Source organism: Caloenas nicobarica, chromosome 1 (genome assembly GCF_036013445.1).
Source record: "Caloenas nicobarica isolate bCalNic1 chromosome 1, bCalNic1.hap1, whole genome shotgun sequence".
In the NCBI taxonomy this organism is placed as follows: domain Eukaryota; kingdom Metazoa; phylum Chordata; class Aves; order Columbiformes; family Columbidae; genus Caloenas; species Caloenas nicobarica.
In genome coordinates, this window is record NC_088245.1 from 60,728,013 (window position 1) to 60,750,584 (window position 22,572).

At 39.7% G+C, this 22,572-nt stretch overlaps 1 protein-coding gene across 3 annotated transcripts in view; it reads right to left on the reverse strand.

Annotated features, from left to right (window-relative positions):
- Positions 1 to 5,876: 5,876 nt before the first annotated feature.
- The window catches only part of CRY1 (cryptochrome circadian regulator 1), a 41,276-nt gene continuing 24,580 nt past the window's right edge, over positions 5,877 to 22,572 (reverse strand). Inside the window, exons 3-14 of one of the 3 annotated variants that reach the window (XM_065643406.1) lie at positions 19,291 to 19,433; positions 17,722 to 17,906; positions 16,165 to 16,253; positions 15,448 to 15,588; positions 15,044 to 15,355; positions 12,413 to 12,564; positions 12,114 to 12,316; positions 11,233 to 11,301; positions 9,972 to 10,064; positions 8,739 to 8,810; positions 8,539 to 8,649; positions 5,877 to 6,539 (exon numbers count right to left, since the gene is read on the reverse strand). In XM_065643406.1, the coding sequence (XP_065499478.1) occupies positions 8,543 to 8,649; positions 8,739 to 8,810; positions 9,972 to 10,064; positions 11,233 to 11,301; positions 12,114 to 12,316; positions 12,413 to 12,564; positions 15,044 to 15,355; positions 15,448 to 15,588; positions 16,165 to 16,253; positions 17,722 to 17,906; positions 19,291 to 19,433 (1,566 nt within the window). In that variant the 3' untranslated portion in view covers positions 5,877 to 6,539; positions 8,539 to 8,542. Of the gene's footprint in view, positions 6,540 to 8,538; positions 8,650 to 8,738; positions 8,811 to 9,971; positions 10,065 to 11,199; positions 11,302 to 12,113; positions 12,317 to 12,412; positions 12,565 to 15,043; positions 15,356 to 15,447; positions 15,589 to 16,164; positions 16,254 to 17,721; positions 17,907 to 19,290; positions 19,434 to 22,572 lie in introns of all 3 variants that reach the window. The other 2 variants (XM_065643324.1, XM_065643237.1) reach the window with 2 other exon arrangements.

A 22,572-nucleotide genomic window follows, 5' to 3' on the forward strand; every position in this document is an offset into this window, starting at 1 on the left:
CGCAGCTCCACCTTCTGATACGCCCAGCACGGCACAAAGGGGAAAGCTGAGACCCTTCAACATGGCCCAAGACTTGCCAATCTTTCACAATCACACTCCTCCCCCCGACTTTCCTGTCTTTCGCAATAACATCTCCACAAAAGACCAAAAATTATGCAAGCGGGCAACTCAGAGGGCTATAAAGGCCCACCTTGTGAAAGCACTGGTGGTGCCCGCCCACCATCCCGAGGACCTCTCTGCCCATCAGTCTCACCACATGAACTGAACAAGACACCGGAGGACGCCGCACATCGGTGGATCCGAGACTGCAAACTCCATCACACATAAAGCAGAGCCATAAGGACGGTGAAATCTCTCTCTCTCTTTTCTTTCTTTCCCATACTTCTACTTTGTTAGCTTTCCTTTTTATAAGTAACATGGTAACACAAGATTTACAGCCCCACATATGCCACAAACTTTTTATGTTTACCTTAAATCTATAATAACGTAAATCCTTCTGCCACCAAATCATATCTCAATTGGACCAAGTTGCAAAATAAAAGCCTTTTGTTTATGGACTTAAGTATTGTGTGTACTGTTTTCCAAATAAGGGGACCCACGAACCTGAGTCACTTCTGCCCCCAACTCATAACCCTGGGTGTGATGGGACACCTGGAGGAGCTGATAGTGGAACTGGGACCAAAACTGTCAAAATCCCCAACTACTTGGAACCCAAAGCCATGTGCACTGTAAGCATTTTGGAAAATTGTAATGTTGTGTAATACCTAAAATACCTGCAAAGGATCATTTCTTCCCCTTCTCACCCCCTCAAAAAGGGTTTATGTTGTAGAAAGAACGATTATCCAGTTAGGCAAGACACAATGGATGCTAAACTTATCCATGCACCCTCATCTGCCAATGCACTTCCATTTCTCATCTGATTTTTTGCTTATTTCCTTCAGCTGGCTCCTTACCTTACACCATCCCTTTAGTTTTTCTTCTTCCCTCTGAGATTTCTGTAAAATCCTTCCTTACTTCCATTCATTCACCAAGCTGCTCCTGTGTGTGTAGCAGTTACTCTGAGGTCGGAATGAAACATGAACGATGTTGCACTCCTCAGAGCAATGCTCTGTTTCTATCTGCCACCAGGTAAAGATGGCTTTGCTCTAAAAATATTCCTAGTGTGGACAGGGTAAAAGGCACTTGAGAAACATGTATAACCCAGGTAATTAAAGACCACATGGTCTGAAGCTCTAGAAAGTCAAACAGACCTGAAGAAAATCCTCCTCCTCTGTAACTGCTGACTATAAATTGCTCTTTTATTAATTATTGATGCACTTACCGGCTACTCCCAGTCAGAATAATCAGAGTCAACAAGATTATCTTCTTGTGCTGGGTGCAATTAGCAGAGATAAGAAAATAAGAGAAAAGTATAGTTTACCTGGTACTAGGTGCACAGGCTTCCACTAACCACAGATCCTCAGACATGATCTCACACATTGGCTGCACTTCGGCATTTTGCAGCTCTTTTATAAGAGTTTTGTATTATGAACTTTGCTCTAAGACCTCTTGCAAGTAAGCAAAGCAACGGTATCCTAAAGCAAGAACCTCCTTCTGGATGTCTTTTCTGTTTTCTGCATCTTCCATCTTTCTGTTCTGCAGGAGATTTTGTAAAAAATATTGAAATTAAATCTATTTGCATTTTTAAATTTAATGTTGATTTAACCTTGCTTTTGCAGTACACACAATTCAAAAGCAGGAGTTTAGATCCCTTGAAGTCGATACTAAAATTATCTTTCTCTGTCTGCTTAAGATTTCCCTGTGCTTTTTGGATCAATGGAAATTTCCTCTCTACCCAGAAATTTTCACCACCTTTGAAATTTTGAATTTCTGGAAAAAAACTGCAATAGATAATCAAGTTGAAAACTGAGGTAATGGCTAAAGTGGGAGAATTTTTGTTTGCTTGGTCCTTAAAGGAGGGAATTTTTGCCCAAAACACTTGGTGAGCACGAACAAGGGAGAGGAGGTTCTCTTTCTGTCCTGCATCTAATCTAATCTAATACAATACAATACAAACAGAACAACCTGGCCAGGTAGCAAGAACTTGTGCATGAAGGCCTCAGGAATGGGCAAAGACTCACCTGAGGCTGCTTAGCAGGTCCGTGATAGAACAGAGACAAGAAGCCAAACCTTGGGGGTCTCAGCTCCATATGTTGGTCACAAGGGTCCCAGCGGACAGAGACAGCCTAGTAAATGCTTCAGGTAGGTAAAGGCTTGGCTACATTTTCAAAGGCCCATTTTTAAACACTCTAGTTCCCTGAAAATAAGCCCTAGCATGATTTTTCAGGATTTTTGAGGATGCTTGTAATATAAGCCCTACTCCAAAAATAAGCCCTAGTTACAGTCCATTTAAAAAGTCAAATTAAATAGTGTCCAGGCAGCTATACATGTAATAAAGTAATAAGATTTGGATCAAAATTTAACATAAGACTCTGTCTTATTTTCAGGGAAACAGGGTAACATCTGGGTGAGGCAAAGTGTATTTGAAAAGAGAATATATGTTTATACAGTCAAGCACACAGAGTATTGTCCCTGAACAGCAACTTTCAGAGCAATAAAAGAGATTTGGTTTCTGACTTGGAAACACAGGGTAGCTATTATTGCAGCTATACAGCAATTCTATAATTTATCTGTATTTCCCCTTCCCCAGCTGCTGGCAGAATCTTTTGGATGACTAAACCCTGATTTTTTTTTTTTCCTTCTCAAACCCAAAGTTCTCGCTCCCCAGGGCAGTCCCACACTCCCGTACGAACATGACCTCGCACATTCTTCCTCCGCAGGCCGTACCGAGCGATCGCTCCCGCTCCTCGGGGGGTTCCCCCCGGCACCGCACCCCACAAACCCGCCGCCGGCAGCCGCGGGGCTCCGCGCCGGCTCCGCGCGGAACGCGGCCGGAGGAGCAGCCGGGCTGGGAACAACGGGGAAATATTTGCTCTTCCTCATGCTGCGGTTCGCTTTCGAGTGCAGAGGGAGAGGCCAAGCTACAACGCCAGCCCTCGGAGGCCAACCGAAGTGTCACACGCCTGTGACACCGAGCGGTGACGACTGCGAAGGGTAAGGAATAGCTGAGGACCGGTCACTGCACAAGCCGCTGCCCCTCCGCATGCCTGTACTTGTACGGCTTCTCACAGACGTAAATGATGTGGTTTTCCCCTCTTGTCTCATACTCAAAAAACCGACCAAGTTGCTCCGACGTTATAGCTTCAGCAAATAGGAAAAACTGCTTCAAGTGTATACATGGCACAGAACATTTTAATTTACCATAAAATTTGAAAGTATAATTTTAAAATAGAAAAGCTCACAGAGCTTAATAAATAGGCAACAACAGTTTTACTTAAAACATACATCAAGAGCTTGAAGGCGGTTTGGTTTTCACCTCTGAGAATCACTTTCAGCAGCCCAAGGTACCTGTCAACACAGGGACACGACTCTCCAGGCAGTTGCAGACACTGAATCATAGAATGTCCTGAGTTGGAAGGGACTCACAAGGATCACCGAGTCCAACTCCTGTCCCTGCACAGGACAACCCCACAGGTCACACCATGTGTCTGAGGGCCTTGTCCAGTCTCTTCTTGAACACTGTCAGGGTTGGGGCCGTGATACCTCCCTGGGGAGCCTGTTCCAGTGTCCACCACCCTCTGGGGGAAGAACCTTTCTACCTCCCACTGCAGCAAGCCCTGTCCTGATGGGAGCCAGGCTGCAAACCACCACCCAGGGGAGCAGTGTGGGCACCCGGCCTGTTCTTGGATCAGGTGGGGAAGCAGTAAACACGCGTTATCACAGCTCGCTGTTGCTCCCTGCTCCTGCCAAATACACACAGGGTAAATGTAAATGTAAATGTCACTTTTCTTCAACAGAAATTAGTCAACCATGTCACTAAGCCCAGCATAAAACTCATTTCTGATTTCTAACTGATGCCGCTTTCAAAATTTGCCCAGGATCCCCTCTGTAAGGCCTTCACAGCTTTGCGCTCAATTTAACTCCTTTCATTCCACTCCTTTCATAAACATCTGTAAGCAGGTAGCACCAGTACCATACAGGCCACGCAAGTCCCTTTGGAAATGCTCAAATCCTGAAAGCTTAAAGACACAAAATTTATTTTTTTAATCACAAATATCAGCTAGAGCGTCCTTGCACACTTCCAGAATACATTCTCCTGGGGTTTGGTTTCCAAGAAGCCTCAGTCTGCAACACTCCTCTCCCCATCGCCTACCAGCTAAATCCCTCAGGAACAGAGCTTTCTGGAGGAGTATTTTAAGCTCAATATCTGGAGGAGAGGTCTAATAAGAAACAATATCCTGGCCTGTATCCATACTGGGTTTGTAACACATGTCCAACTCCTCTTTGAAAAATCACAAAGGGGGTAGTGAATACAGGGGGAGAAAACCTTTGCATGTTACAATGGTTTTGGTCAATTTTACTGTGCAGCCAAAGCCTCAGCCATTTTTATTTGGTTTTGTGGTCACAGCAAGTAAAGGGTGTTTCAAAAAGATGGACCTAAGTTGAAATCACTTCGCTTTGAAATTGCATCCCTCTCTTTGCAACACCCTGTACTAGTGGGAGGGAAGCATATGAAGCAAAGGGCTTTTATGAAGTTGCTGTTGCTCAGAAGGCAACTTCTCCCCTCTCCCACACTGACCTAACTTACAGATCTTTTCTTCCACAGCAGTCCTGACACCAGAACTCACACGCCAGCACACAAGTGAAACAGCATCTTCACTACAGATATTCCTTTGCTAATCTAAGGACTTGCCTGCACCAAGAAGAGGAATCCTCCTTTTAGCATTTAAGGAAGGGGAATTAATTTACCATAGAAATTAACTCCTTGGGAAATTTCTTCTTTCACCTATTGAACTTCCAGACTGGTTGGGAGAAAAGCGATTTTTAAGCATTTGTTCTTACCTTGATGAAGTTTCTCTGTGGCAGTTTCATAGCCTATTCAATTCAGGAAAGCCGGGTGGAATATTTCATTTAGATGGTATGATTTCTCTTTTCTTCAAGATCAGGCAAAGATTCTCTGCCTCAGGACAGTTAGCACGCTGCCTGTATTTTCTTAGCAGTACTTTTGATTTTGCTATCATATCCAAATCAGTATGCAGAGATATTTACATTAATTACCATCATCTAAAAATCTAAGAACAGGCAGAACCATGGCAGTGTATTCCACACAAGAGCTCTGCTGCCTGTGTTGTCAACCCATAAATCTGGTCTGAATTTTCAGCCAACACACAGCAGTGCCCCATGACTGGAAGCCACTCATGTGATGCTAAGAACATGATAATTAACTCCTCCCACGAGAGAATTGATTTGTGCACCCACTCAGGTAGGTAAATGACCTAGTTATATGCAAAATGTAGCAAGACAGGCTGTTTCTTGAGAGACCTTAATGGTCTGAGAAAACATTTAGATAAAACTTCTCTAAACATTTAAGGTAGTATTGACTGAGTAGTCAGCAAACCCAGTGCATTTTCAGGCATCAACATCCTCAAAGAGCAGCAAATTAGCTGCAGTGCAGAAAAGACCCCCAGACTATCAAGCAAATTGCAATTACAGCAAAAAACACAGCCCAGATTTTGAAGAAACACTTAATAAATACATTGGTGAAAAACATTTAATGGCAAGCACACCTGCATGCAATTTCAACAAAACACCCTGAATAATTCAGATAGTGTTTTGCTTTAGTATAATGAAACTTGAAGTGAAAGGTAATATAGTTCACTGTTCATGACTTCCAGATTAAGTCTAAAAATTACAGCTCCCTTTTTTTTTCTAGAAACAGTTGTGTTTGAAAATTTGTGTACGCTACTGCTCTGGTACATAAGACAGACATATGTATCTGTATATACAATTTTCTTTTATTAACAAGGTACATTATTACTGAACAAGGCAACTGGGAAATACAAGGACTGGACATATACATGAAAATTTTACAACTTGACGAAAAATTGGCATATGACATGTACAGATGCGATTAATAAAGGTTACAACTCTACTGTATTTGATTAAACACAGTCCTAAGCACTTACATTATGAAAACATGAAGTTGATCATAGAGGTCAAGTTCTCAAATCTAAAAATAACAACAATTTAAAAACTTCGAAACCCTCTATATCCTTCCATTTTACTTATCATCGCTACAGCTTTTCCTACTACCATATACATGAAAGATTATCAAAAATATATTGATGGGTCTATCACTAATCATGACTGTTTATATTTACATTAATTTAGCAAATTCTTCACCAAATACTGTATATACAAAACTCAATTTGCCCTTTGTGAAAGAGTCATTAAAAAGTTAAAAACCATAGAAATGCCAGTTAGAAATAATGCATTCCAAAAATTGGACTTGTTTACAACAAATGAGAACAATTGAAAATAATTTATGAAAAACTATGCCATTTTAGTACAAGTACTCTCACAACACTGTAGTTCCAATACAGAGTAGCAGGAATTTTGTCCTGTGTGTTCTTTGAGTAGCATCTCCTCTTCTAATAATGCTGCAAGAAAAAAAAGAAAAAATTAAGCAGTTTGTCATGCATCTTCAAACAAGGCAGAAATAATCCAAGGGACCAATATTCTTTCCCCCCTTCTCAGTACAGGAAGCCCTGTCCCCATTTGTACTGGCCCAAATACTCAGAATTCTTATTTCTTACTCCTTTGAGGCCAAAAGGGGAAGAGGAAAAAAAGAAAAAAGGAAAGAGAAATCAAATATTATCTGTATTTTAGTGCTGTTTATAAAGTACACATCCCTTTGCCAACAGTGTTTTTGAGTATGATCCTGGCTGATTTTTGTATTTGACTATAATGCTTTTGCAGCATGCTTTGAACACCCCTAACAAAATTGGTCTTCTCTGCCAAACTCTAATCCCCTCCAACCTGTCTCTCAATTGAAAGAGAGCTTAGACAGGAACCAGACGCTCAGTCTACAGGCACTTCTACACAGACATGAGCACCTAAGGAACGCTGCAATACAACACACGGATGCTGAATGAATCTACACATACTAAGGATTAGACAGCTACTGAAACACGGACTCTGTCGGAATCATGTTCCACTCAGGCCTATCTGAGTCTGAGAACACAGAAGTGCAGTTTATGGTGCTTCCAGTATGTGAGAAAACAGCAGATGGATCAGTTCCTAAAGTCTCCGCTCGCTTCTCTGAGTGACAGGCATTATGGAAACAACACTGTATTTCTTCACTGAGTCAAATCAGTACAACACAATTGTTCATAATGCACCGCAATAACTTTGTCAACATGCTGACACCACATAAGCAAAATTAGAACTCGCTGTCAAATCCAAATGAAGTGGATTGAATTTCCCTTTTTCTTTCTAGAGATGCTGAGTGCATCTTCTATACTTGCTGTCTGGAATCCCTGTTTTCCGATTCCATTGAAGTCTCTTCATGTGCTATTATTTCACTTATGCATTATTCTTACTTATTCTTTAAATTCCATAATGATCAACTCTTAACTTTTTTTGGTAAAAGGATGGAATGATACGTCAACCACCTTTAGTCTACGTAGCCACACTCCTAGCCTTCAAATCTTGTCCCCTTTTGTATCAGACAGCCCTCCATTCTTTTGCTTTCCTCCTAAATAATTACTCTTTAACTTGTCTTTCAGGTCACCTCCCTTATTCCTCTCAAATCAAGCCCACTGGGGGAAGGGGCATAACATCTTTGGCCTTCTCTTTTCTCTATCCTTTTCTGAAGTAACTTTACCCAAAACACAAAATCCAGTTATCTTCTCTCTGTTGATGATTTCACACAAAACAAAAATCTTTCTCCAGTTTACTGCTTCTCTCTACACATTCTCACACCTGTTCGTGTGTATCTAAGCAATGTTTCCTCCTCCAAATTCAAATACTTTTTACCACAGCTTTTCTTGACAAACTTTGGCAATCAGAGCATCCTACTTACGTTACAGACCAACGACAAATACAAGTCTTAAAATCTTTCTCATCCCTACATCTTTGCATGCAATAACTACATCAGCATTTTGCAGGTTTTCTGCAGTCTCTCTCTAAAACATGTTCTGCTTTGTCCACTTATGTCTCCAGCTCTAATCCAGGCCCTGAGCCTTTCCTTGTAAGCTGTGTTAGTTTTCTGATTCGGGTCACCATACATTGACACAAACAGCGCTGCTGGCACAACTTAAGGTGAGATGCAGGAGCAGAAAGTAACTGAAGCTACGTAAGCAGCTCTGCTAATGTACATGTAAACACAGTTTATCTATCTCCCTTTCATTAACACTTCAATCTGTGATAATCTTTAGTCTGGTTCTATTTTTTATAACCGCTTCCTATCTCATACTTCATAAGCTCTCTAGAGCCAGGATTTTGCATTGTTTGTTTGTACAGTACCTGAAACTGAAGTATTTAGAGCAATAATTTCAGATCCTTTGCATTGCAGTGACATAGGTGCCATCATGGACACAAAATCTGTACAGGACTTTACACATTAACAGGATAACTTTAAGGTGTCTCAGATCTTACCAGATTAATTTGTGCTCTGTCGCTGGACTTTTGGTCCAACACTCTGAGTTTCTTCTTCTGGATTTGGGCGTTTCCCTGCACTAATGCCAGTACCAAGGGCTGTTCGTCCTGCTAATTTAAAACCAGTATTTACATTAAGACTCTATGGCACCTTTATATATTCAGGAAAAGCATTTGGATTTTTTTGTTATTTAAATTACCTGCTTGCAATAAGTGCAATTGCTGATTGTCTCCATGAGCATAGTGTAAGATACTACTTGCTTGACAGTAACCTGTTCAGATATAGTAGATATTTATCATAATAAACAAAATTTAGAATTGCAAGCAAGTGTACGATTACATTCTTTACAATAACAAAAAGGAGCAAATTGATTTATTTTCTATCATCGAGAAAAAAATCCTGCCAGAAACCATCCTGAATGCAGAAAAGTTCTTACACAAAAAAAAGCCTTGTGGCAGTCTACAGCAGTTAAATATATATGCACTTATTATGCACAGTGAACAATATTAAGTGTGTGCATATTTATGCATGATATTTGCAATGAGCAGAATGTTTATATATCCAAACACTAAGTTGTTATAATTTTACCATTTGTTCTGCCCAGTCTCCCCATCCTTCTTATTATTCTGTTACAGACATAATAGTGAATCCTTAGCGTAACTAAGCTGTTAAAAAAATGCAAGTTAACTTAAAGAAAGATGCAAACTATCTTCTTGTGCACGCAAACTATTCGCTGGCAACCTTGACATGGAGCGCCCTGCATAAACAGCGCAAATCAGCAAAAGCAGTTGCAAGGTTTCTTATTCTGGACAGTTGTGGTGTTCCGGTTATGTTCTGGATGCTTAAACAAAACACAGATTAGAGTCTTTCATGATCAGTAAACACACCACCTCTGTTAATACTGCAAAGAAAGAAACAGGCGTGCTAAATTTGATTGCAACTTTGGTCTGTTACAAACCACATCTTAAGTTTCTGCAAAGTAAATAACAAAAGTTTGCCTCTGCCATATGAGAACATCCACACAAAACTGTGGAAGTTTATTATATATGGAAAGAGTGTTACTGAAATCGGGGAAAAGAAAACACACAAATTTTCCTATCAAATACACAAAGTGAACTCCTTTCCTTCAGTTTCTTTCATTTGAAGTAATCTAGGATAATGTTTATTAATTTGTTCACGCTTGTGATCCCTCCCACTCAAAATATACAAATACTGTTCCAGATGAGCATTTTAGAAATAAAAGCGACAAGACAAGCAAATTCACTCTAAGGAATAATTTTTATGTTTCAAGACCAGAAATAAGGCCAGTTCAAGTCATAAACAGCAGCTGTCACCAAAAAAAAAATCTATCCTCGTTATTTTGATGTTTTGTCTGTTTTTCCATACGTGCAAGGATTTGGAGATCCTCTACAGACAGGCATTGCCATTATACCTTGCTGCTGAATTCCACTTGCTCCTGTATGTGAGTCTCCCAGGGCACACGGCTGAACAACTGTATGACCATCACCAGTTCCCAGCTGAGCTCCTGGAGAGGCAGGAAAAAACACTTAAACATAACAGAAGGTCCAATTCCAGTTCTGGAATTTTAAACATTGAGGGTTTTTTTCTGCTCTTCGAGAGGCAGACTGATTGTGGCTTTTTTTTTTTTTATTAACCACCTCAGAACAGATCCAAAGCTCTAATACTTTTGTGATTCCAAACACACACTTGCAAATTCAGATAAATACACAGTAACCGCCTATAAAATGGATATGTTTCCAATGTGAAAAGTGTATGTACATGTATACATTTAAGTATATATGTACATACTTTAAGGAGAAAAGAGTGCACATAATGTTATTTTTTTCAAACTAAGCACTTCTTGTATTCTAAATCTCTGAACTTCAATAAAAGATCAAGCACCCAGGTCTAAGGAGTCTAGACTTTAACTCTTCAAGAAGAACTGTACTAGCCAAGAACAATAAGGCTCATCTTCCTCCACAATCTGCTTCTAACCTTGACTAAAGCCTAAGAACAACACAAAGCCAGTAAATTTCCAGTTCTGATGTATCATCCCTTTACAAGGTATAAACAGTCCAAGGTGTACATAGTATTCAAGATGTTGATGCACTGTGGATTTACAAAATGTTAATACTGTTCTTTTTCAGTAACTAGTTAATGCTAGTCTTTGTATGTTACAATAAGAATATCAGTAGTCTAAAGTAATTTTCATCAGAACTGTACGATAAATTCTATATTAAGTTCTCTCAGTGACTGTCCACCATAATGTTGCTGACATTACGGTAGAATTAAATTCCAGTAAATCTAATAACATTAGAAAACTTTGCAAATTAGCAGTTCTGACTTGAAAATTCACAAATCACGCCTTATTACAAATATCAGGATGCTGGTAGGCTTCTAGAAGAAAATCATATTCAAATGCTTTTGAAATCAAACTGTTTGATCCATGTTAATAAGTAATTTTCAGGGGAGAAAAACAGGTTAGACAATTCTTACATGTCTGAGATTTTAAAAAAATCTAAAGATGTCTTTATAAATTTGAAAATGTCATTTGCACTGAAAGCAACTGTTTTTTAGAATATATAATGCCAGTGGCGTTATAAAGGAAGTTTGTGTGCTTCAGTTCCAATAACTCTATGCATTGAAAGAATTTGACTGACCTCCTGTACTACCACAACCAGAAATGCTTTCACCTGGTGAATAGCCCATTAGGCCACCATTTCCATTTCCATTTGGATTAGAAGGCACTGTTGCAAGAAGACCTAAGCAACAAAATAGAATATATAGACATAAAGACAGACAGGAAAAAAAAAAATTAAGTGTAGCATACTTTTCCCAAATGACAGCAAATTCTCCACCCTCACCTTGAGTGGTTTACCTTTATAACAGTAGAACATCTCTCTATCTTGCCTACTTCTGGGATCTTGCCAAGTAATTTTAGTTCACAATTACTTAACAGGCATTTTCTACATAATATTCTGCATAGCTTCTCCAATATTCATTAGTTACACGTATATGCTATGTTGCACTGAAGCGCAATGCATCCATATTCTGTATCCAATATCTGAACATACTGACTGCTTACACCTTCCTGAGCAATATAAGTGCACATCGTTTACCTCTGAGCAAAGGGGACAGTGTTTCCTAACTAGAAAAAAATGCTACCAGAGGCTGCACTGGTCTTGATTTGAGCAAACAGCATTTGCAAACGCAAATACAGTGTGGTTGAACCACATTAATTTTCTAATCACTGGTATTGAAACCTATCTGTACAAGATCATCAGAATGCACAGAAGATCCAGTTTACCAAAAAACAAAAACAAAAACAAAACCCCACCACCTTCCAAAAACCCACAGAAAAATATTTCCAGGTAAGATTTGGAAAGAGACACCCCACTCAAGCTCTTTCTTCCCTTTCTTGGTTACATCTAATATTTTCATTTATTTAGATACACACACCTGGTCCCCACACTGAGCTCACACCTGATGACCACTGCTACAGGACAAAAATCACCAGTTGCTAGAAGGTGAGAGAGGTTTTCAAATAAATAAAGCCAATATTCCATAACCATACCCAGTCCTCTGTATCGTGAAAGCTGCTGGTAGATTTGTTTCATCCTCTCAATATTCAGACGGCTTGCCTCTGCATGATTTACCATTGGTTTGGGATAATTAACTCCTATAATACATTTTGCAGCCTTCTGGACGCTCTCTGGGGCATTCCAAGGATCATAGATGTATTTTGCAGGGAAGCCTCTAAGTACTGGCAAATAACGTCTTGAAAAACAAATATAAAAAGGTCATTCTAGGTATAAAGCCACTTGACAGTTTAAGGAATATCCATAAATCGCTACAATTTCTGAGTTGAGTTACCTGATATAATCCCCATTTGGGTCAGTTCTTCTGCCAAAACCCACTGGACAGTAGCAGTGAAAAAACTGCTGAAAGAAGGAACTACAGGACAGCCACATCCAGCTTCCAGCATTCACACTCCAATCTGCATCAAGTAAGAGCTCTTCAAAGACCTTGAGATATTAGAGCAACAAGTTAGTCTGAATGTGGCACATATTCAAGGCACTTTTCAGGAATTGTTCATAGTTTTTGATTTCAGCAGAGGAAACCCAGCTCTTCAATGTAGCAAGACTCTTTCTCATGTGGCAACATTCACAGAACGCTCAGTACACAATTGCAAATACTTACCTAAATGACAAACTCAAGAACAAAAGTGCGATAGCCTGTTTGGCTTTTATCCTGTAAAAAAAAAACTTGTAGACATCTCAGAAAACTACGAGCAAAAAGTTACACATTCTTGCAGAAACACGTCCTTAAGAAATAAATCCTCCAAGGCGGCCGGAGCCTGGCTGCTCGCAAGCGGCATGTATTGATTTCAGAAGAGTTGCTTCAGCACATGACACCTGGGTAACCTTTGCAAACTTCCAGAAAACAGAGAATATACAAAGCACACTTCAAACTCAAGTTGTCGGTCTGAATATCTCAACTTGTGCAGAACCTTTCACTATGCAAGGAGTCCCAAGAGTAGAATTCAAGAGTTTCAGCGTAGTGCAAACACTCAGGAGTTGCATTCCTGAAGGCCAATAGTTAATCTAGTAAGTCACAGTTTTGAGGATGCACACTTAAATTCCTGGAGGTATATGAACAAACATGCTGAAAATGGTGGGACGGATAATGAACTCTGGTCCGAATACAAAAAAAAAAAGAGTCTTCTCTGATAATTTGTACCTCTATTACATTAAAAATAACCCAGGAGGAAGTGGAAGATTGAGTGTTTTAATTTAAATCTGGAACTCAATAGTTGTGAAACATTCAAGTTACCAGCATTGATTGTTTTTTAATTATCAACATGGACAATGCTAACTTGTCTAAAAAGAAGTTTCACTGTTCAGTCAGATTGCTAGCAATGCAGGCTAACAAGAAATACAGAGAAGCCTTATTCTTTGAAGGAGCACATTCAAGTACCTTTTATTAAAAAAGTGCACTGAGAAGTAATTTTCAAAACAGATACTCATTTAATACCTATTTTTGCAAGTTCTGATTTTCCTTTCAAACTTGCATCATCTCCAAATGTTCCAAACAAACCATCATCTTTCTTCATGCTAAGACACTAAAACTTAACATCTTACTATTGCCACCCAACTTCAACTAATATTATTCCAATATAAAGTCTAAATAAGGTAATACCATTCAACAAGGATATCTCGGTCCCTACATATATTAAATCAGGCATTCATTCTACAGTATATTCCAAATAAGTGTTACAAAACTATTTTTGTCTAAATATCTGCAACTATTTGGGAAAAACAGTTTGTTTTCAAAAAATAAGTCTTATCTTTAAAAAGTTCTAGAAAACATTTTAAATAGAAAGTGACTAATAATGTGACAAGATCTTTAGATGAACATTAAGTGTTAGCACACAAATGTTCCACTAGATGCTGCCATGGAATAAGACTTTGGAAATAACATCGCCATGGAAGGCCAGATTAACTTTTGCTTGCTACGGACATGTGAATGAAACATCCTTCCACTGCACAAGTCCGGCCCCTCGTATATCCAGATTATTTCAAAAGTTAGAACAAGTTGGCATTTATCTGCAATATACAGCCTTGTCATTTGGCTGAGTTACTTACGTATGCGCATCTCCGATGTCTTTATGAACTGCAAAAGGAAAATTCCTAAAGCAGCTTATGTTGCTGTGTAACCAAGACAATTTTGGTTTTTTAAATGAAAGGTGTTTGTTTACAACTGATTTGTTTAAAAAGGTGAAATTCTGTAAGATCATGTACATATGAGATCACAATCCTGATGGGAAGTAAATTTTTTTTTTAGATTTCAAAACCAAAAACCTGCTTTTAATAGATTATCTTTGCTCAGTAAAAGATGTGCTACCCTTCTAAAAATGTAAAACTGATTCAAAGGCTGAGATTAGATGATTCCATTCTTTTCTTCAAAAGACTGACATTTGCAATTTGAACTTCAGCATCTCTTGGATCCTTGCACAGAAATTAATTGCACTGAAACTTCAGCTAGATCGTGTTGCCCATACTCACACTTCTAGCATTGGGCAAAGGGACAGAAACTGCTGAAAGGACACTCTCAGCTTTTAGTTTTTTCCCCTCTAACTGCTGTGGTGTTTTTCCTTCGCAGGAAAGCAGACACGAGGTGTGAATAGAAACTGTTCATACACTATGATTGGAAAAAAATTTCAACTATAAGAGTAACTAATGTTTATTTGCAAATATTTAGGAAGAAATTTCAAATGTAAAAGAATTTCAGACCTATTCCGACTGCAAGAAACACTAATATTCCAATAAAACGGGGTATTCAATAGGCAAAACTTCAGCACCACTGACTTATCAGAACTGATTTAATTTTGGTTGTAGTTTAAGGTTTAAAGTTCAACTTACAGCACACAGTAGCAACAATTCTAGAACGACTACCTGAAACTCTAACAGGCACTTTAAGAAATTCATGAATAAGAAACAATACCTTCACTCCTTCTTCCCAGCTAATCCAGAGGTCACCTCGAGTCAAAAAGCATGCTACAGCATGCCGGGCTAAATGGTGAATCCAACCTTCCTGACGAAGCTGTGTCATAATTGCATCAATCCAAGGAAAACCTGTCCTGCCTTCTGCCCACTTGGCCAAAGCCTCAGGATTCTTATCCCAGGGAATTTGAACACAGATAGGATTCCCCTCCATTTTATCAAACCGTGGATTGTTAGTTGCCTCTGTGTAGAAAAATTCACGCCATAACAGCTGGCCATAGAGGGAGAGGGGAGGGGCGCTGTTCTTTTTTACCTGAAAATCATCATTAAAGGAAAACATTTTATTAGGAGAAGGGAAAAATCATGGCATCTAAGAATGTGTAGCTGACTAGATAGAAATCATACCTTTTTGTACAGATCCGTTAACTTGAAATAAAAGAGACGACAGGACAAACAGCCAAAGCGGAGGTAGGGACTAAGCCCTGTAGGACTTGCCAGAAGGGAATTCGCATTCATTCGTGGTCTTTCAAAGTTTGCTACCCAAGCCTGAAAAAAACCCAAAACCACACAGTAATATCAGACTACAGACTGGGTAGCAATTTGTAAACATAAAGGTAAGAATCACACACTGTCTATAACTGAATCCAGACACTGGACACATGATCATGTTACCTATGATATCTAGGGGTTCCTTGTGAATCAGCAGAAATTTCTAGAAGATAATTCACCTCCATGCAGAAGGCATTATCTGTCTTCCAGAACTACCTATCCCTCTATTTTAAATACAGAGGAAACCTAGACAACTAGCAATACGTTAACTTTTAGAGCAACTCCCCTTCAAAATTATAAAAAGTATGTTTCAAGTAAAATTACCTCCAAAGAAAAAAGTTTGAATAGAAAAATAGTATAACAGATTTTCTCTAAAATTCAAATTAGAAGACAACCTGCTATCATCTTTTAAAACTAAAACCCAGCAACTTGATTTATATAATTACATCGAGGCCTTCAGTTCGTGTTTTTGATTTCTTTTTTAAAATGACTTGCCCAATTCCTTTTACATTCCACTGCAAAACACAACTGTCTTTCTCGGATGTGTCATACTTGCTATGATTTGAAACATACCTTTCGTTCTAAATGTCTTTCCAATCGTGTGAGAGCTTCTGTTTCTCCCCCTGGCCATACTGCAGAAGGCAAGCCATCTGTGTCAAAACCTGAAAAAAACAAATTGAAAGAAGGAAATTTCTTGTTTGCTTATGCTGTAGGGCAACAGAATTCTAGCACATTGATCCTTGACTACATTTTATAATATCTTGAGAATAACTCTAAATTGGATACCTAGCAAAGTACAGGTTTTAAAACAGTATGCAACCAAATATTAAAGCACATTCAATACCTCTAACTTGCACCAAAATAGATTTTTTTTTTTTACTTTCACATTTACATTACTTTGTAAGTTTTATATGCTGAGTGCTCTTACTTCAATTCCACTTCCTCTGTTTTTTTGCACAAAGTGACCACTCTATCATTTTTCAAATTATTTTCAAGTTCTCAGCTCTGTACTATGTGGGCTGTCCCAAAACCACAACCTTTTTATTATTTTTTTTTTAATTACTACTAAGAAGCAACAATTGATATTGTAGTTTACAGGAAGTCTAAAAACTTCTTCCATCAAGTTAAAAGCATGAGTGCTGTCTTCAGAACATTCCTAGGTCTCATTGACCTTGACTTAAATAACAGATGGGATTATTGTCAATTTGATGCTAAACACATCCCTTCATCTTTTGCAGCTAAAGTAACAAGATTTCTTCCACACTCCCGCACCTCCCCCAAGATTGTTCACCAGGTGCATGAGATAACTTGTCTTCCTATAGCTTAACCACCATATAGTGAGATTCTCTCTTTGTATGAGAGTTCAAACAGACTAGAACAGGGGTGTCAAACTCGTTTTCACTGGGGGCCACATAAGCCTCGTGGTTCCCTTCAAAGGGTTGAATGTAATTTTAGGACTGTGTAAATGTAATTACTACTACTGTATAAATGTAGGATTACACAGAACAGCCAGAGTTTAGCCAAAATCTGTCCAGACCCTTTTGCTAGCAATTTGGAGGTTATACCACATTTGTTTGTACTTGGTAGGGGCAGAACAGAAGAGAGGGAAGGGATTCACAGGACAACAGCTTGATACAATTCCTTAAAATTAAATTTACAGAAACTTAAGATTTTTTTTAAAAAAAGCTTCTAAAATAATTATTTGCCCTATTATCTTTTTTTGGCACTGCAAGACAAGAGGGTTTTTTTTAATTAACTTGTATAATGGCAGATTAATGACCTGAAGCACAAAGATACTAAATGCATTTAATACAAAATTAAGTATCAAAGACTATTAGTAGCTTAATGATTTTTTGGTACCATGGGAAAATGGCTATGCTGTATTTCAAGAAACCAAACAGTACTTAGGATAGTTTGATCAATCTGACCTCCCAAAAAAACCCCAAAAACACACAACTAAAGTTTACGGAGTTGATTATCCTTTTTTGTTCCTTTTGTATATTGTACTTGGCATCAGTTTAACAATTAACCATAAGTAGAACCTCTCTCATGGTTATTTTGAGTATTATGCTTTTAGTGGAAGATTACATCTTATTTGTTCCAAAATGTCAAAGCAATCTTCAAACATACCTAACTCTTCAAGTGATGGGACACCGTATTTCTCATCATGGTCATCAGAAACTGGAGTAGTACATTTTTCCATTACTTCTGGGGTTATAGTCTCCACTGGCATCTCCAGTGGTTCCATTCTACTAATTAGGGTCTGGTATCGCTTATAAGTAAGAGGAGGCTGTCCTCCATTTAATTCTATTATTCTGGATTAAAAAAAAAAAAAAAGAGAGGAGTGTGTCAGATAATAGTATATAACAATGATTTTTAAAAATAAAATATACATAGAAATAGCTTTTTATGTGCTTCTGGCATGTTATATAAAATCACGGGTATACATGGTAATCCAGACACTTTGAACTACAGTTTTACATCTTTTTTCTTCCCCACTAGGGAGACATACAAGTTAACTGTTTATAACCAGATCAATTATTCTTCATTCCTGAGTTAAGGAAAGCCCCTCAAGAACAAGCAAGTAATGAATATGGACAGCTCAAGACAAATTAAAATACAGCTCAGCAAAGCAAATGAAAGATCGTAGCTACATAAGGATACACCCAGGTCACCTACAAGACTATGCTATTTGCACTAAAAAACCCCAAACCCCTATTTTTGTACTCTGGTGTTGAGAACAGCATTCATTATTACAACTGTCTTAATTTGGGGAAGAACTAAGCTCTAATTAATACACAGTGACTGTTGTAAAAACACACAGTTTCCATATTTTGCATTGTCACCTTAAGCATATCTAAAAATCTCAGAAACAGGAAAACTTCAAAGAAATAATTTCTGAAGTGGTAGATTGAGCCAACTGTTCATTTGTGGGGGTGTGCTTGGGCAGGGATGGAAGAAAAGGAATTTTCAATTTAGAATTTAAAAAAACCTCTAGATATTGATTTCAAAACAGTAAATAATTCCCTTTCAATTTCCTCCCACACATCCAGCTTCCTCTCATACATTGGCTTGTAACAGAAAAAAACCAGGCATCTACCACGATTAATGACTCAATGTTCAGAGAAGCGAAGTCATACATTTGAATAGTTTGGGGATTATGTTTCTATAATAGGGAGCTAATACTAATCCATTTAAATAGATGTGTGGAAAAATATAAACAAGACATTAAGTAAGGCAATGCAGCAATATCAAACCCTAACTACTTACTGGATATAACTGATATGAAACAGTTCTGGAAAAATAAAGGACTTTCTGCTAACTTGTGCACAACAAGTGAAATAAGGGCAAAAAAATTAACAAAACAACTGAACAACAACAAATCTTATTAGGGAGAAGTTACAGGCATGTTTGCGTAACTTCATTGTAAAATATAATTAACATGATCATTATTTTCAAAAGAACCTCAAATCGAAACTGTAGTTCAGATACAGTTATGTACCGTTTTTTGGAGTTGCAAAGTTCTGCTCTGTATGAAATAAAATTTGAATGGATAAAAGAGAAACATAAAACAAGTTTGCAGCCTTCCTAACTATGAACTGCTCTGTGTAGAAAGTAGTGCACAATATCTTACCAAATACTACAATAAATTCATACTTCAAAAAAAAAATTTAAAATTCAGAGGTAATGGCAACTTACTTGTCTAGGTCATATAATGTATGGGAAATTCGAACAATGACCTCCACTCCAGCTTCACTAGCCAACTTCTTAATCGCTGCATCTCTTTCCTTCCCGAATGGTTCAGAATCATATTCAATAGAAAGCTTTGTAATATTCCATTCCTGCAACACAACACAAAAATGTTGTCCTCCTGTAAGTCAGCTGCTTGATGTAGGGTGAGGGAAAGGAAAATGAGAAAGACAGAGACTTTTGTCTGCTGGAACAGCAGCTGTTGTCTGCAGATAGTTGTTAGAGGTACACAAAGGCCCAAGATACATTTAAACACCCAGACTCACAAAAATAAAGTCCAATGTTTTGGCATCTAAGTGAGAATTGAGCATAAAAGCACCTCTATTTATCTGTCCCATTTCTGTGGGTACACACAGTAATGGAACAACTTCTGTGCAAGTTTTGAAAATTCAGCTTTAACTTTAGGATCCATATACCTTAAGAGACACAACAGAAGGGAAAAATCATAGGAAAGGTTGGAAAAGACTTTTAAGATAATCTACTCCAACTGTTAACTTAGCACTGTCAAGTTCACCACTAAAACATGTCCCTAAGCACTGTATCTACTGGGTCTTTTGAATACCTCCAGGGATCCCTGGGCAGCCTGTTCCAATGCCTGACAACCCTTTTCTTGAAGAACTTTTTCCTAATACCCAATCTAAACCTCCCTGGTGCAACTTGAGGCCATTTCCTCTCATCCTATCACTTGTTACTTGAGGGAAGAGACCAACACCCTCCATGCTACAACCTCCTTTCAGGTAGTTGTAGACAGTGATAAGGTCTCCCCTCAGCCTCCTTTTCTCCAGGCTGGACAGCCCCAGTTCCCTCAGCCACTTCCCAAACGACTTGTGCTCCAGATCCCTCACCAACCTCATCACCCTTCTCTGAACTCCCTCCAGCACCTCAACGTCTTTCCTGTAGTGAGGGGCCCAAAACTGAACACAGGATTCAAGGTGGGGTCTCACCAGTGCCGAATACGGGGAACAGTCATGTCCCTAGTCCTGCTGGCTACACTGTTTCTGATACAAGCCAGGATGCTGTTGGCCTTTTTGGCCACCTGGGCACACTGCTGGCTCATGTTCAGCCAGTTGTCAATCAACACCCCCAGATCCTTTTCCATGGGCAGCTTTCCAGCCGCTCTTCCCAGAGCCTGTAGCGCTGCCTGGGGTTGTTGTGACCCAAGTGCAGGACCCGGCACTTGGCCTTGTTGAACCTCATACAACTGGCCTCAGCTCAATGATCCAGCTGGTCCAGATACCTCTGTAGGGCCTTCCTACCCTCCAGCAGATCAACACTCCCTCCCAACTTAGTGTTGTCTGCAAACTTACTAAGGGTGCACTCAATCCTCTCATCCAGATCATTGATAAAGAGATTAAACAGAACTGGCCCCAATACTGAGCCCTGGGGAACACCACTCGTGATCGGCTGCCAGCTGGATTTGGCTCCGTTCACGACGACTCTTTAGGCCTGGCCACCCAGCCAGTTCTTCAACCAGTGAAGAGTACACCTGTCCAAGCCCTGAGCAGGCAGTTTCTCCAAGAGAATGCTATGGGAAACAGTGTCAAAGGCTTTACTAAAATCTACTTTACTAAAGTAGTCTTTACACAGCCTTTCCCTCATCCACTAACGGGTCACCTTGTCATACAAGGAGATCAGGTTGGTCAAGCAGGACCTGCCTTTCACAAACCCGTGCTGACTGGGAGTGATCACTTGGCTGCCCTATACATGCCACATGATGGCACTCAAGGTGATCTGCTCTGTAGCCTTCCCCGGCACCAAGGTCAGACTGACAGGCCTGTAATTCCCCAGATTCTCTCTTCCAGCTCTTCTTGCAGACGGGTGTCACATTTACCAAGTTCCAGTCAACTGGGACCTCCCCAGTCAGCCAGGACTGCTGATAAATTATGCAAAGTGGCTCAGTGATCGCTTCCATCAGCTCCCTCAGAACCCTTGGGTGTATCCCATCTGGCCCCATAGACTTGTGGGAGTCCAAGTGGTGTAGCAGCTCACTAACCATTTCCCCTTGGATTATTGGAGCTTCATTCTGCTCCCCATCACTGTCTCCTGCTCAGGGGGCTGGGTACCTAGAGCACAACTGGTCTTACTATAAAAGACTGAGGCAAAGGCAGCATTTAATACCTCAGCCTTTCCCTCATCCTGTCACTGTGTTCCCCCCCCACATCCAATAAAGGATGGAGATTCTTCTTAGCCCTCCTTTTGTTGCTCATGTATTTATAGCAACATTTTTTTATTGTCTTTTATGGCAGTAGCCAAATTAAGCTCTAGTTGGGCTTTGGCCCTTGTAATTGTCTCCCTACATAATCTCTCTATGTCCTTATATTCCTCCTGAGTAGCCTGCCCCTTCTTGCAAAGGTCATAAACTCTCATTTTATTCCTGAGTTCCAGCTGAAGCTCTCTGTTGAGGCCGGTCTTCTTCCCCACCGGCTCGTCTTTCAGCACACAGGGCTGGCCTGCTCCTGCACCTCTAAGATTTCCTTCCTGAAGAGCAACCAGCCTTCCTGGACTCCTTTGCCCTTCACCACTGCCTCCCAAGGGACTCTGCCAACCAGCCCTCTAAACAGGCCAAAGTCTGTCCTCCAGCAGTCCAAGGTAGCAGTTCTGCTGACCCCCCTCCTTACTTCTCCAAGAATCAAAAACTGTTATCATTTCATGATTTTTATTCCCAAGATGACCTCCAACCACCACACTCACAAGTCCTTCTCTGTTTGCAAACAACAGGTCCAGTGGAGCACCTTCTCAAGTTGGCTTATTGACCAGCTGTGTCAGAAAGTTGTCATCCACACACTCCACGAACCTCCTAGACTGTTTCCTCTCTGCTGTGTTGTATTTCCAGACATCTGGTAAGTTGAAGTCCCCATGAGAACAAGGGCTAGCGATCATGAGACTTCTCCCAGCTTCTTACAGAATATTTCATCTGGCTCTTCATCCTGGTTGGGTGGTCTATAATAGACTCCCACCAGGACATCTGCCTTGTTTGCCTTCCCCAATTCTTACGCATAAACACTTCACCTTATTGTCACCATCATTAAGCTCTGGACATTAATCAGCAGCAGTATCTTGCTCTGCAGAAAAGCTTTTCACATATGCCTGTCAGCTTTAACACCGCAACTCTAGTTTGGGGGGAGGAGGGAGGACAGAGGGAACAAAATACCTCCTCTCCCCTCAAACCAACATACACTTTCCTTCCCTTTTCCAAATCACTTTCCCTCACCCACCAGAATGGATGATCTT